Source organism: Paramacrobiotus metropolitanus, unplaced genomic scaffold (genome assembly GCF_019649055.1).
Source record: "Paramacrobiotus metropolitanus isolate TYO unplaced genomic scaffold, Prichtersi_v1.0 Parri_scaffold0000137, whole genome shotgun sequence".
In the NCBI taxonomy this organism is placed as follows: Eukaryota; Metazoa; Tardigrada; class Eutardigrada; order Parachela; family Macrobiotidae; genus Paramacrobiotus; species Paramacrobiotus metropolitanus.
In genome coordinates, this window is record NW_026570357.1 from 3321 (window position 1) to 19106 (window position 15786).

At 47.3% G+C, this 15786-nt stretch overlaps 1 protein-coding gene across 1 annotated transcript; it reads right to left on the bottom strand.

Annotated features, from left to right (window-relative positions):
* Nucleotides 1-4640: 4640 nt before the first annotated feature.
* On the bottom strand, nt 4641-6531 carry LOC129599060 (uncharacterized; the record flags this gene model as incomplete). Its single annotated transcript, XM_055497193.1, has 2 exons — nt 5194-6531; nt 4641-5124 (listed from the first exon to the last, which is right to left on the bottom strand). Coding segments are annotated over exons 1-2 (1822 nt in total), but the record flags the coding sequence as incomplete, so codon positions are not given.
* Nucleotides 6532-15786: the final 9255 nt, after the last annotated feature.

A 15786-nucleotide genomic window follows, 5' to 3' on the forward strand; every position in this document is an offset into this window, starting at 1 on the left:
TTATCTGGTAGCCTTTCATTTTGGGTAGCAGATCGTGGTTCGAAAAGGTTCGAATTACGCTCTCGTTCCAAGTTCTCAGTTGCTGGTGACCTTTCGTCTTCCTTTCCCAGTGCCTCTGGTACTGGGATAACTTTTCCGACTTTTCCATTTTCATTTTTCGTTTCCAGTGCCTCTGGTACTGGGATAATTTCTTCCTGCTGCACTTTTGTCATTCCCGGTGCCTCTGGTACTGGGATGACTTTTTCTCTTCCCTTCTGTGCCAGCAAGGTCCGATTTAATGTCTTTTCGATCTCCTGCTGAATCATTTGCAACTGCTCAAATGGTGACAATTCTTTTCGCGTCATCTTTTTCTTTTCGTTTCCCGGTGCCTCTGGTACTGGGATTAGCGTTTTATTAACCATTTGAGCATTTCCCGTCTGTTTTACAAGTTCGGTGACCTTTCCGACTTGAACTTTGGCGACTGGTTTTGGGTCGTCTTCTTTCTCTTCTTCACCTTCGTTATCCATTAGTACGAATTTCTTTCCAAGAAGTCAAATCCCAATAACACTTGTACGTCGTCACACTTCGGTCGGACGTAGAATGAATGTTCGCTAGTCTTTTCCTTAAGGACACTGGCGCTACACAGTAGTGCGTCACCAGGAATCCTGACGTTCCGCTAATTCCATTTATTTTCACCAATCTGTCAGGTGGCAATGGGAGCATGTGGAGTCCATTCTTCTCGCAAAACGGTTTGCTGATCAGCGACGTCTCAGCGCCGGTGTCCAACATTGCGTTGACCTTTATGTCTCCCACTTTCACTTCGTGTGTGTACGCTTCAATTCTCTTGGGCAGTTTTCCATTTTGAATCTTCAAAGTATGAATCTTACATTTCACAGGAATGAGCGATACTGGTCCCGGATCCATATCGGGAAGCACTTGTCCTTTTGCTGGAGTGCTATGACCTTTCAATATCTCGCTCAACTTATCAATCCTGTGTGGGACGTCAGTTCGAACATCGTAATATTTTCGCGGCTTTGTCTTTTCCGATTGCTTCTCTGGAGCCATTTTACCACTGGTGGCCTTTTGCACATTCCGCACTTGCTCATTTGCTTTTGTGCTGTGCACGTGACCTTTAGTCACTTCATTTATCGTCTGATGGATTAGTTCCTCTTTACGGTTTTCATTTCGCTTATCTTGCATCTTCTCAATAACTTTGCTTGTTATTTGGTCAGCTTGTTTCAGTTCATCTGCTTCACTGTCTTTCATCTCATCTGGTGACCTTTCATATGTAACCATATCATATCCCTTTTCGGTCATCCATTGCATCACTTTTGCAGATACTTCATTGTTCGTTTTCGTTGGGTCAATTTGCGAAGACATCCCGTCTGTTCGGGCTGGTGACTTGTCATTGGCATCTTTTTGCAGTGCTTGTGATAAGTCCCGTGACCTTTCAACTGCGCTACTCTGTTGCGTTTGCGCTATCTCATTTGACCGTCCTTTTTGTTCATTTTGCGCTAAGTCCTGTGACCTTTCGTTGCGCTTCATGACAAATCCGCCACCTGTCAGCTTTTGTATGGGGACTTTTTCTCCATAGTTCGGCGGTTTATCCTGTGGTGGAGCATTACGTGAATGATTCCAGTCAGCGAATGTCTTCTTATATTCCTCTGGATTGAATACTGGGACTGGGTTCGATGACCTTTGCGCTGGTTTCCCGGTAACCAACTCTTCCAGTCGCTTTCTTTCACATTGCGTTCGCAACTGTTGCATGTCCCAGTAGTCCTCTTGTGACATTCTCGCTTTCTGCTTTGCTTTCGGCGTCACAGGTATCCACATCCCGTGATTGCCATTCGGTCTGTAGGCCACTTTTTGCCACTTCTCCTTCTGTTGTAATGTTACTGCGTCCACAAGTGAGTCGTCGGAGTTCTGTGCCATTTCCTTATTCTTTTGCTGCGCTGTTCGCAGTGTCAAGTCTGTTTCTTGACCTTTTAACACGACGCTGTCGCCGTGACCTTTTGCATTCGCACTCGCTCCTTGACCTTTAACTTGGACTTTTCCAGTAGAAGGTGACCTTTCATCTTTACTAATGACGGTGATATTCTGCTTAATCCATTCTTGCCTTATTCGCTTCTCTTCTTCGTCTTCTGAACAATTCCAAAACTTTGGCTTTGGTTCCCCGTAACAATCGCACCTTGGCTCATTTGCCTTGTCGTTTTCTGCCAAAATTTTTCGGAATTTTGCGTGCTGTCTATTTTCCTCTTGCGCAGTGTCGTTCTGCGGTTTCTTCTGATTCAGGAGCGCCTGTTGAATCTTTGCATTTCGTTGTGCGCGTCGTTGCGCTAACACTTCTTCGCTGCAGTACGGTGACCTTTGATTTTGCTGCACTTTTTGCAGTGTCGCGCTACCGTCACGACAATTTCCACTCGCAGTACCATTCTGCGGTGACCTTTGGTCCCGTTGCGCGTTTCCACTCGCAGTACCATTCTGCGGTGACCTTTTATCCACTTGGATGTTTCCACTCACAGTGCCATTCTGCGGTGACCTTTCGCTTTGTGACGGTATCCCTATAACCGTTCCATTTCCTTTTTGCGATGACGGCATCCATATAGCCGTTTCTCTTTGCTGTGGCGGCATCCATCTAGCCGTTTCTTGTGGTTGCGGCATCCATATAGCCGGTCCACTTTGCTTTTTCGCTGACGGCATCCATATAGCCGTCGCAGTGGTCACATTCACTGCAGTACCATTCTGCAGTGTTGACCTTTCCCTTTTATCCGGTGGTTTAGGGTCGGGTCGATCAATAGGCTCACCGGTGCCTACTGATCTTGCCCGTTTCCCTGAACCGGCGCCCCGACTTGTTGCGCGCCTTGCACATTTCCCTGCTGTTGTTCATTCACCGGGCCGCCTCCGTTTGGCTGGCCACTACCCTGTTGGTAGTTTCCGCCTCCATTTCCACCGCCTCTGTAATTTCCGCGGCCATAGCCTCTGTTCCTTCCTCTGAAGCCGCCGCGGCCGAAGCCACCGCCGCGATAGCCGCCGCCTTGGCCGCCCCCATTTCCATTTCCATAGTTCCCATTACCTTGCTGATTCTGAAAGTTTGCTTTCGCCTGGTACCATTGCGTGATCAGGTCATATCCATTTGCGACCGCTTGGCGCCAACCACCGAGCCCGCGCAGTCGTTGCCACTCGTTGAAGGCAAACAGGTTTGGGTTCTGTTCCGGTGGTGTGTTGGCGAATTTGCATCCCTGGGTCTGGTGGTTGCCATACATACAGTACTGGCACATCTGCACATTGTTCGCCACCCATCCGTCAATCATCTGGAACTTAAACTCAGTTCGTGACCCTTGGTTTTGCTGTTGATTCCCTCTGAAGTTCCCTTGACCTTGACCTTGTCCCTGATTCTGGAAGTTCCCCTGACCTCCATTCCAATTTCCATTTCCGTATCCATTTCCGCCAAAGTTTCCGTTACCCCCTCCTTGTTGTGGTAACACGACATTCATAGGGACCATATTCTGTGGTGCGGGTGGGGCTACATTCTGGGGAGTCACATTCTGGGCTACTGGTCTCACTTGAGCTGCTGCCTGTATCGCCGCCACCATTGCATATGTTATCGGTTGTCCCGTCTGACTGTCGATAAAGGTCACCTTTTCGGTGACCTCTCTGACCGGAGTCTCCACGCGGTACTCAACCGGCTGCTGGACTGGCGCAGCTGCCATTCTCTGTTGCGGCACGTTTTCAACTTGGCCTTGGCGGATGGTCACGTATTCCTGATTACGTTGACCTTTTGGTGCCTTGTATTTTTCTTCGCCCGTTGCCCAATGTCGGAAGAAGTCCTTCACATCCGTTGGCGTCTTGCACTTCTGTATACGCAGTGCCTTGTAGAGTTCATTGTCCACTCTACATCCTTCAATTAGGAAGCCAACTGCTTGCTTCTCGGTGATGATCCGTTTTGCTTTGAATCGCATCATCGCCTGGTAGTACTGGTCAAGCGATTCCTTTCCCAGTTCGAATTTCCTTGCGTAGGCCTCACGTAAGCCTAAGACTTCTTCGTCTCTATCGCCATATTCATCTTTGAATTTCTCCATCCATTCAGTTATTGAATATTCGATTCTATCTTCTGCTGCGATGTCCTTTTCTCCTTCGAACCAAATTTTGGCAGGACCTTTGACCGCACTAGCAATCTCAATCATAATTTGGTCGTCCGTTAGCTGGTAGGTTCTTTGGGTTTCTTTTACTAGTCGTGTCCAGCCGCTCACCGTGTCGCGACTGCCGTCAAAGGTCATAGTGGTGTTTTCCTAGCCATCGAGTTGAGCGCTTTTGTCAATTGCACCGCTGTGTTTTCTGCTCTCTGGTCATCGTCTTCTTCGCTGCTTTCATCATCGTTTTGGTTTCGTCTCGCTTTCCCATAACGGGATTTCCTTGGGCGCTCCTGCCGGCTGGGGGGTCTGTCCCGTCGTCCTTCATCAATGAACACATTTGTTTCCATGTGCGGGGGAAATTGTGAAGGGTCACCTCGACTTATATGCGGGTAACTTTCCGATGGTGGCTCTTTGTCATCTTTGGCCTTTTCCTCGTCCTTTTCGTTTTGACACTTCCTCTGCCAGTACCAGTTCGTAGCGGCATATCGAAGTGGAAGCTTTTACCCGTGCCCGTTTCATGCGCCTTGCTGTAACTGGGCGGAGGGGACTCCACTGTTGCCGTTTTAACTCCATATTGTAGGAGTTGTTCATCTTTGTGCTTATTTGACGTCTGGAGCGCCTTGTTCTCATCTTCCAATCGTTTAGTCCTCAGTTGAAGTTCTTCTCTTTCTCTCTTTAGATCAGAATTTTCCAGGTTGACCCTTCGTAAGTGTTCCTGCAGTTTAAAAGACTCCTGCTGGGTGACCTTTTCATTTTCCCGTTCCATCTTTTTGATGTGCTCGACCAGCTCACTCGTTTCATTTTCGAGTTGCTGATACTGCCCAGCGGCTGATCTCAGCTGATCCTTGATTGCGATCAACTCATCATCTTTTGCCAATGCTGTGGTGGTCATCTCGACGAGGTCAGTGTTCAGCTTTGCAATCTCCTGACTCTTTTGAGCGACCTGTTGTTGCCACTCTTTGTCCTTCAGCTCCAATGTTGTGACCATTGTGTCCAGTCGCCGTGCTTCCTTCTGCCATTTGAGTCCTTCCTTAGTGACCTTTTCAATGTCTTCTGTGACCTTTTCATTCTCCTGGTTGACCTTTTTGATTTCTTCTTTCAGGCGTTCTCCTTCAGTAGCTGTGATGTCTCTAGCCTCTCGCATCGCTTTGATTGCATCATTGCGCAACTTCTCAGCTTCGTCCGCCCGTTCCTGATGACCTTTCGATTCTAGTTGCAGAGTACTGACAGCCTCCTCCCGTAGCTTCAGGTCATTCCTTAGTTTGAACGTCTCCGTTGCCAATGTCGTTAACCGTTGTGTGACCTCTGCGAATTTGGTCGCGTATTCGTCCCGTTTAGTTTCAGCTTCAGTGACCTTTTGACGCAACTGGTCACACTCGTCCTTCAATTCGGCTAAGTGTCGTGACCTTTCAGCTGATTCTTCTGACATACTCTCGTTCAACTCGCTAACCGCAAGATGACCTTCCATTTCTCTGTCATCTACCATTTTGAGGTACTCTTCAGCGAGTTCTTTTTGACGCTCGTATTTAATCTTCCATTCATCCGCTGCGCTTTCCAAGTCGGCCTGTTGTTGCTCCAGTTCATAGATACGAGCATCCAGAGTTCCTATCCGATTTTGATATTCCTGTTTCCTTTTCGTCACCAGGCCTTCCTTGGCTTCGAGTTCCTCTTCCAACTCCTTCACGCGTCTCTTCAGAGTTGACGTGGGACTGTTAGGTGACGGTGGTCGTACGTTGATGACCTTTCCTGTTTGTGTCCGTTCGATTAGGTGCTCCGGTATATCTTTGAAAGGTGTTATCCCTTCAGCACGGTCAGCCTCCTTCATCGCGGTTTGGAAGGACATATTCATCGTCGCTTCGTCATCCGTGAAGTAAGACTCATTCGATTCATCTGAGACCATTGGAGTTGACCAAAGGTCATCGCCTGCGGTCTTATCATTCAGTGAAAGGTCATCCAATCCCAGTTCAGTCAGTTCCTCTTCGGTGACCTTTGTGTTTCTCTCATCCACTTGAGCCAGGTTCACATTTTTATCCTGCTCATTCGTTCCACTAATGGTGGCATCAAGCTGTGATGCTCCAACTGGTTCCGCTCCCCTTTCTGTGGGTTTATCCTCCCCGGTGACCTTTGTCTGGTTCATCGGATGACTTCCCGCCGCAGATGCGGGAGTATCCTTTCCGTCACCGCTGGAGCTCTCCTCATTCTGTGTAGCTCCAAGCGCCACTTGGTATGTGCTATCACTGCCTTTGCTGTCTTTTCTTGCAAAGGTCACAGCCGCTCGGGTCTGTCTATCATGTCCGACTGGACGCGCGAGCGACTTGTATTCCTTCTTATATGGATCAACTGCGCTTTGTTGTGATCCTCGGGAGCTCCTGCTTCCCTGACTGCTGGTAGATGTCGGTTCCTCTTTGTCTTTATCCATGTTGATCGGATAACTTGGACGCTCCTGCCAATTGTTCTCACAAACACGTTATTGTATGGTTTATTCAATTGTCCTAAAGGTCACTTTCGTTCTGTGAAATTTTCTAAGTCCTTAGTAAAGGTCACTTTCCAGTTGGAAAATTTCGATTAAGTCCCGTTTAAAGGTCACTTTTTCGTTAAAAAGTTCGAGAGGTTTGCCCTAACGGTCACTCTTTAGACAAAACTTTCCGAAACCGTTTCTACGGTTAGAACACATTAACGAATGAAATCCTACAGCTGCTGATGTCGCTGTATTACTATTCAGTTCAATTTCACTTCGGTAAAGGTCACCGTATGTCACTTTCGGATCATAAAGGTCACTTAACTAGGTCAATCCGGTCGATTCCAACTTTTTGGTAAAGGTCACTTTTCTAAGTTAAAGGTCAACTTCTGGTCTCAAAAGCTTTCCGACTCAATTCAACTCAAAAGGTCACTTTCTAACTCAATTTCTGTTAAAAGGTCACTTTCCCGCTCAATTCAAGTTAAAGGTCACTTTTTAAGCTCAATTCGATCAAAGGTCACTTTCTAGCTCGGTTTTGATCAAAGGTCATTTTTCCTTTGTCAGAACTTAAAAGGTCACTTTCCGTCTCACTTATCTCATCTCAAATCAAATTTCCCATTATCGCTCAAGTTCAACGGAAAATCCCCATTCGGGTTGTTTACTTCTTTCTGATTGGTCCGCTAGCTCAAAATATTCAATTCAAATTTCGACCAATCACAGCTCAAATAACTGACCAATCACGTTAGTCCATTTAAATTTTTATATTAGCCTGACGTCACGGTCAACGGCCAGACGTGCACACCGTGTGCAAAACTCCGCCTACTTTTACACTCAGCTCAGTACGGACCAATAAAAATTGCCAATTTTACCAACTAGCCAATCTCGTAATTATTAACGGTTTTCTACCTGTTAACCGTCCGTCCGTTCCGCGTTCCACGGGGAAATGATCCAAATGATCCAGATTCTTCTTCCACTATCCGTTCCCGCGCTGCCGCCGGTTTTACCGTAACGGTGGTGCCGCACGCTTTTGATAAGTTACTGTGCCGGCTGACTGCCGTAGCAACAGTGGTGGCGCTCTACTCCAGTTTGGAGGAGTCTGATCGGTCTTTTCCCGTGCGCCCCTTTTGGCGCTTCGCCGCTTGTGGCCCACGGCTTAGGCTTCGCTGAAGCCTTGCCGAGTAACGGTGACACCAGTGCAGGTCTTCGCTGAAGACTCCGCACCGAGGAACACCGCCGACTGAACTCTTTGACTCTTGCACAGCTAAGGAAACAGTACGGTTCTTCGCTGAAGATCCCGTACCGAAAACCGAAGCTGGAAAATCCACGTCAGATGAGGCAGTTCACCGCTTGTGGTGTGCGCTTTGCTGTGAGTACAGACCTGTGCCTTACTGGTCGGGTTCCACGTCAATAACAGGCCAACTTTGCCTGACACAAATCAAATCAGAGAACCGCTGTCGGCTCTGCTACCATCTAATGCTAGATCCAACTGTGATCCAGATACGGAGACCTAAACGGAATAGATCCCGTGGAGTGAGCTATGCGATAAGTATAGCGAACTACGCGGAATCGCGAAACGTCGCACCGCTAATAGCTAACTTTTAATAATATTGAAAATTCCGACAATCGAAAATCAATAATGATCGGCGCAGCTCGATCGTAAAGCGTGGAGCCCATTCAACAGCGTGCAACGCTGTGCAGCACGTGCTATGCCGCGCCCACTAACAAAACACAAGCCAATCAGAAGCGAGACACAACACAGGCCATAATCCAAAGGCGTAGCGCCTAGCGCCACTGACGTGAACGCTAGTGATCCCGGTCTCACAACAGAAAAAAACTAAGTTTTTTTTTAATTTGCTGAAATTATTTACTGTACAATTTGACTACTACGGTACCCTTTTAGCGGAGTAACGTTACGATGGAGACTATGATACTGCAGCAGGCTGCAACTCGCATGCGGCAAGAGTATTTAAGCAACGGATTATCGTTGTTCCGGCTCGGGCTACGAAAGACGGTCAACAGAACGAGACATAGTGAGAGAGGCTGAGTTAGAGCAAGCCTTTGCCCTTAGAGAAGGCGGCATTCCTTCGCTGCGACTGATCTCTCTGTTTCCTTCCATTTCTAGCGAGTGGTCTGCAGACTGCAGCCATGACTCGCCTTTCAGTCAGAGCAGCGTCTAAATCTAACTGACAGCCTGCCGGCACTGGCCACTGTGAATGGCCCATGTGCAAATTCTTCATCTGTTGGCTCACGGCAAAATTTTCTGAGAGTGAGAAGTTATCAAGCGAGTTGAAGCCTATACGACCAGCAGACAACAGCCAGGCAACCACGTCAGCCTCAACCATCGACATCTAGATCCCGTATGTAACCCAGGCTGCCAGCCTGGGATATATTCAGGATGTTGATGTCGAGCCCGCTAAATCCACCCCCGACACCGTCGAAAATGCAGCTGAGCTGATGTACCGCCGGAAAACTCCATTATATGCGCACGTGAAAAAGCGACAACTGGGTTTCGTTCTCGGTGAGCGGGGATGGTAAGCAACAAGCGACCAACAGCCGTTGACGGACAAATTAATGGGAGCGGAGAAGGGTTCGATCGTGTGCAACTGGTTTGCCAAACTTATTTCACTCAGTGGGCAGTTGTTTTCCCCATGGACCGAAAGTTACTGCTGCGAAGATGCATCATGCCCTACAAATACGATGACAGACGGGCATTTCTATCCTCTGCTTGCAGAATTTGCTTTTGCATCCACAAAAGTCTCGACGGCTACGGCAAACCATGGCTTATCATGTCCCTTTTCCCGCAGGAAGCCCCGCTAAAAGCACCATTGACCATCGACCATCGGTGTCCTGAATGTATGCCAGCCTGAAAATCTGGCTGGGACACATTCAGGGCATTGATAGAGCGATAGCCCCACCGTTGTGAATACTGCTGGACCGATGGACTGCCTGAAAACTCCATCTTATGCTCCTGAACAGAACCGCCAACCCAAGTTCGTTCGCGGTGAACAGGAGGCCGATGGGATATGAGTGCGCATTTTTCGGTCCATGCCTTGCAGTGCAATCGTACGCCTTATCCACATTTTTAATGAGATATTTTGCAATCTGATTTTGGCAGACTGATATTTTTCGTCCTTGATTGTCAGCGAATTTTCGACTGTGTAAGAAGTAAAACCTGCACAGATGCTAAAACTTAGCCGCAAGGTATATGGACAGCGGAAATTACAAACTTTTGTACGCCACATCGGGGATTTCAGTGTATGATCATCTATTTAATTTAATTTAATCGCGATCAGAGCAGGTAGCCCATATCCGGCTAGGTTGACAGTATAGCATGGGATTCTAAACCTGGCTGAACATCAAGAAATAAAAACGGAATCGGAAGGTCTGCAGACTACAGGTATACCTCGAATGCTGCCTTATATGGGCTCCCCTTATATTACTTTCCCTTATCTGGGCTCCCGAGCAATATGAGCAACCCTCTACATGGGCGGTTACGTTATTACTCACACTTTCGCAACCGTTATCAGTGTTATGCCTTAGTCAGCCTGACTGAAAATTTTGATTTATTCAAAATACTTATTTTGCCAGTACTTTGTAGCATTTAGTTTGTTTCAAAGTGCTCAGGTAGCATCAACGAGAGATTCAAAATCTTTCTAAAATTTACGGTTTCTTAAAAATTTATGGTTGAAAGAAGTAGAAAAGGGTTCTGCTATAAATCCGATAAATTTAATTTGACGGGCATTGCGAACTAGCCGGGAGCCCAGATAAGGGAGAGTTATATAAGGGGAGCCCATATAAGGCAGCATTCGAAGTATCGCTGACAGTGGCGATAGACGTCAGATAGTAGATACTCGTAGTCAAAAGCGCGAATTAATATAATTACAATTTAAAAATTATAATTAAATAACACAGTCAAAATCCAGCCCGTTATCCATACGAATATAGCGGAAACCACTCCTATTACCAGCTCCAGATGAATGTGATGACCTGTGACCGAATCGGCAATCCGCGTCGACAAACGCGACAGATCGACCCCTCTCGGCACAACACGATTCCTCTCAAGGAACTCCAGCACCTGCATTTCCAGCTGCTCGGCCGCCTGACAGGTGATCGAATCCTTCGATACAACGGCCCTCAGTAGGTGCAACTCAAAACGACACTGTGCCCAACATACGCGTTCGGCGGTGCTGCACATCCGCCGCAGAGAGTTCAGGGTTTGCGTCATATCCCAGCCATACCAGTCCGGCAGCCAACACCGATAAAATACCAGGGTTCTGACGCGGCTACGCCGCCCAATGACGTAGCGGAGCATGGTGGCCGCATCGTCGCATTCGCTCATGTCCATGTGTATAAGAACCATCGTCTTGGTGCTTTGGTTAACGCAGTGGAGAAGACTGGCCAGTATCCAGAACAAGGGCTCCCTGCGAAGCGACGGACAGTCCTCGTTGCGGCCAGAGACCCGCACATCGCGGAAGAAAGCGCCGGTGGTGAGGATAGCGTTCCAAAGGACGCAGGTGCGCCGGCAACGGGTGCGGTGGACGCTGTCCAGCGACTGGAAGACTTCCGTTAGCAGCATGCTGGGTAGCGATTGGAACAGTGGACAGCAGGCGCTGGCATTCTTCCTTTCCTTTTCCTGTATAAATTGCTGCTCAGTTTCATAATGTAGAATGTAGGAGTAAAAATAGTAGATACTACGCTTTTACCGTTACAGCAGCCGTGGTATATTAACCATAATTGTTTCGTATTCGTTTTGGGACAACTCGTTGTGCCACGGTTTCGTTAGATGATATTTGGTCACGCGACTTTCCTGTATATCCCGAATAACCCGAACTACCCCGAATGAATATCCCGCGGGTTAGAAGTTTAGGAATTGTGTATAGCAACGAGCAGTTAAAATGACTATTCGGCACGAAAACGAATTGTCCTTAAACGAAATGCCTGTAATACCCGTCCGTCTGTGCCGAATTGTACTTCGAACAAAAATCCCGCGGCAACATGTCGCATGGAGCCATGCGGCAAGTTTTAAACGCATGATATGCAACCATGCATTAGTCCAAAACCGGGGCCGGCGATTTCTGCGTAATAGATTTCTTAGTGTTGCTACTTTATTAAATTTTGGAATCGCGTACCAATTTGCCCTTTCTGTAAAAGTGGATGCTGAATTACAGCTAGGCATCTAACAGCGACGCTCCGCTTACTAATAAAAAACGCACCTGTCCCAGTCGCCGCAAGATACGTTCCCCGCCGCGTTGTACTTCTAGCAGCCTGTCGACGTTCACCAGCTCGGTGAACCATGGTAGTTTCTGAAAAATTCTTCTCGTCACAATCTGATGAGACGCGCCTGGACAGGCCGCCGACAAGCGTTTGCAAATTGTAATTTCAACCCTACACTGTCTTGTATGCAGCGACTGGCCAAGTCGGTTTCCGAGGGCGGTCGGCGCACTTGATTCGTGGGCAGCAGCTCCTTAACCACACCATGGGGCAGTTGCGCCTCCACGACGTACACACTGGCCAAGTAGCTCTCCTTCCCAAGGGACACTGCATTCGCGGGGTACCATTTCCAGGGGCTGTCGGGGCCAGCGCGCAGGAGGGACTGCACCTTAGGTTCAAAAGCCACACCCAGCTCCAAGTCATAGCAGGGTCTCCACGCGCGAAAGATACGGCCGTATGCGACAAATTGTGAGCGTTGTGCAGTACAGCCAAAATCAATGATTAGTCCGTTCTCCACCGCGTCGACTGCCCTGCCCAACTGCATGAAGCCGTCAACAAGGACCTCCACGGCGTTCCACGGCGGGTCTTCGTCTTCTTCGTATATGAACATGGCCACAATTTTGTACTGGTCGGTTGGTGCAGCCCGGAGTTTCAACGGAACCACCGACAAAATGGCTGATGGCGGGTAAAAAATGTTGCATTCACGGCAGCAACTATTATTAACCGTGATCGCCGAAATCGGAATTTGACATATACGTTCCTCGAAAATCGAAACTCACTCATAATCAGGGAGAAAAGTTAGCTTGCAACGGCTGCATGCAAGGCGGAAAGAAAGGATATTTCTAAAGTAGTCGTCTTTATGGGCGGCAATCTGGCCCATCTCGTGATACATGGAATATTGTAGCGATAGTATTTGTACGAACGATAAGACCGCCCAGTTATGATGAATCATTCCATCGCGTTATGAATTTGTCCACTTTACCGGCTAGTTTCCTTTCTCATGAACTTCTAGAATTCAGTCTTGACACTCGCTTGCTACAGCTTGCATCTACTTGATTGTTCCTCTTGCTGAAACTCTTGCCGTAAACCTTGCTCCTTTTCTTGAACGCCTTGTCATTAAACATGCCTTGAGTTACGTTGTTGCGTTTGACCGCTTGGGATGAACCAGTGTCATCCCAATCGGAGCCACCTGTGTAATTGAGTAACATCAGCAGTAGCGTCCTCGGCCAGCATCGTTGCCGGTCGTACCACCTTTCATCCTAACAGCCGACAGATCGTGGTAAGGTGGATTATCCAACCCACTAGAACAGTAGCCAGATAGGCCACTGTTACAATATTCAGTACAAAACTAACCACCTGTTGCCGAATTGAGAAACTTATCACTGAAAAAAAAGCCTTATTGCCTGAAACTTGTTGCCTGAATTTAATCATGGAAGAACCGTTTACCTATCGGCGTTTTTAGTGCGAAACACTGCTTTTGCATAGCAAAGTTTTACGGACAATCTCCCCCGAATCTTGAAGGGGTGTATTGTGGAATCTCGCGATTGTCCAGCTGTTATGGACATATGGCAACGGAAATTGCTAAGGGAATAATTTTAATTGGTTTTAGTTTTAGTTATGAATGATTTTAGTTGGTTGTCTGTACGCTGTACGCCTAGCGGACGGTTAATATTAATAAATAATATTACGGCGTTACGTATTCACACTTGATCTGTACATGTTAGATGTTAAGGTTGAATTTATTGAATAATCACATGGAATACAGGTTTCGAGAAAAAATCAGAACAAAAGTACATCTATCAATCCGTAAAACTTGATAATCGAGATTAGCAGCAGATCAACAAAAGTCTAAAAGGCAGAAAAGCTTGAGGTGCTATTCTGGAGGTGGTTTGCGGTTTGCCCACGAATTTCCGATTGAGTAGGGAGTATAACTTAGCCTAGCTGCTAACACTCACCGGCAAGGTATATGGACGGCCGAAATTACAACTCAAGCGTTACTTGTTCTACGGCACAACGGTTTATCAACATCTATGTCGCGGATGTCGGACAAAATCCACAGACAGTCGCGATAGACGATAGTCAAGAACCAAATTAAACGGAGTGGCTATTTTGCCCCAGTGTGTGGGGGGAAAATAACTACTGGGCTATTTTGCCCCAGTGGGGCCCGTCTAATAGTTAGTTGGCTATTTAGCCCCATACTGGGGTTTCATAGTCCTTGGCTATTTAGCCCCATTGAGGGCGTCAGAGTAGCCTTCCGGCTATTTAGCCCCATAACACTTTCGAAGGTAACGGAAAAAATGTTATAGGTTGGTACATTACCGTGGCCAATCCTGGATTTTTTGGTATGCCAGTGCAGATATTCAGTTGTCAACTTCACCAGTGACATCGGATAGAAATACAAACGGGAGTGCGCCGGTAAAATATTATAAACTGCTCGTATCCATCTCTCTCGCGCTGTTCCCGTTGAGAATGTTGTATAATAAACTCCAAGGTCAGATGCAAGAAATGGCAATAAATTGCAACGATTGTTTTGAAGTCGCGGCAACTCACTTACAAAATAATTAGAAAATGCTAAAAAAATGCCATAAAATGCGGGCCCGGTATAAACCCTCAACAGACACAAACTGTTTGCTCGGCAGGTGGGAAGTCGAATCATCATCGACGAAACTGACTCTGAGGCGGACCAACTTCAGACAGAAAACGATCGTCTTATCGATGACATGTCCAAGCTGCAGGACGAGATTTACCGCTTGCGCAACTGAATTGACCTGCTGTATGAGAATTATCAAACTCTCGTCCAGGTGACCCAACAAGGAGGACTATTGGACCAAACGGTTCAACAGAAGGCAGCACAGATCGTGCAACTACAGCATCAGATCGCTGCCCTCCCGAGCCAGCTCAGGACCGAATCAACGATTTGAGCCCAACTTGTGCAAAACAGCGCCGTTGGGCAACAGAATTTTGTCCTTTGAGCCGGCCTTCAGCCAAGCCAAACAGGTGATTCAGGGCCAACACAACCGGATCACCAAATTGGAGCCCAGCAATGCCGGCCTGGTCAAAGACTACCAGGCAGCCACCCAACGTATTACTGAACTTAACGAGGACCTGGAAAGGCTAAGCACGGAGAACGCCTGCTTAGATGCGAAAAAATTACATCTCGAGAATTTACATTTCCAGATGTCCGCAGAACCATCGACCTTTCCGGACTCGGATACACAACGTCGACAAGAAAAAGTCAACGAGGCCCTGCGGCAGGACCAACGGTTCTACCAGCAGGCAGTGTATCATCATCAACGTTACCACGTCAATGGTTCCAAACCGAGCCATCAACGGGACAACCGCAGACCATACCGACGCCCTTGAGTTCAGTGAACCAGAGATCATCAACTGCGACAATAACGCTGCTGTCACCACCAATCAGGGTCACCGCATCGGCAACTATGGGTCAGTAGACCATAGTGACGCCCGCCACTCACCAGTAAAACCAGGATAGTGCCATATTCCTCAAAAACTGACTTACATCACTGCATAGGATAAAATCTGTACTATTTGAATAAATTTTTTGTTTTCCGGTAAGTTTTACCAGTTTTGTGTAATAAGCATGTGAAGTTAGTATGGGAAAACGTTTGGTGACGTCTACCTGCGCATATCAAAGATGCCGCCCATCGCGCATCTGAGATATCGATCTTCCTTACAAATTTGAGCGCTGCCCTGCCCGTACGGCAAATACGTTAGCGATTAAACAAAATTTTTAAATTTTCTTTTATCAATTCAGTTTCAATCCACATAGAGTGCCGACGGAATATTTCAATTGTTAATAGTTTTTGAATCCAGAAATCGTTGAATTACAAGTTTTTTGGTTGATGGAAAAAGAACTAAAAAGTACGCCGCTCAATGCTCAGCAGATACAGCTGACTTTACTTCAGCTCGCACTGAGTCGGGACATGATCTGCCGACTGATAAGCATGCGATGCGGCACATTCGCGATCAGCTTTACTGAAGATC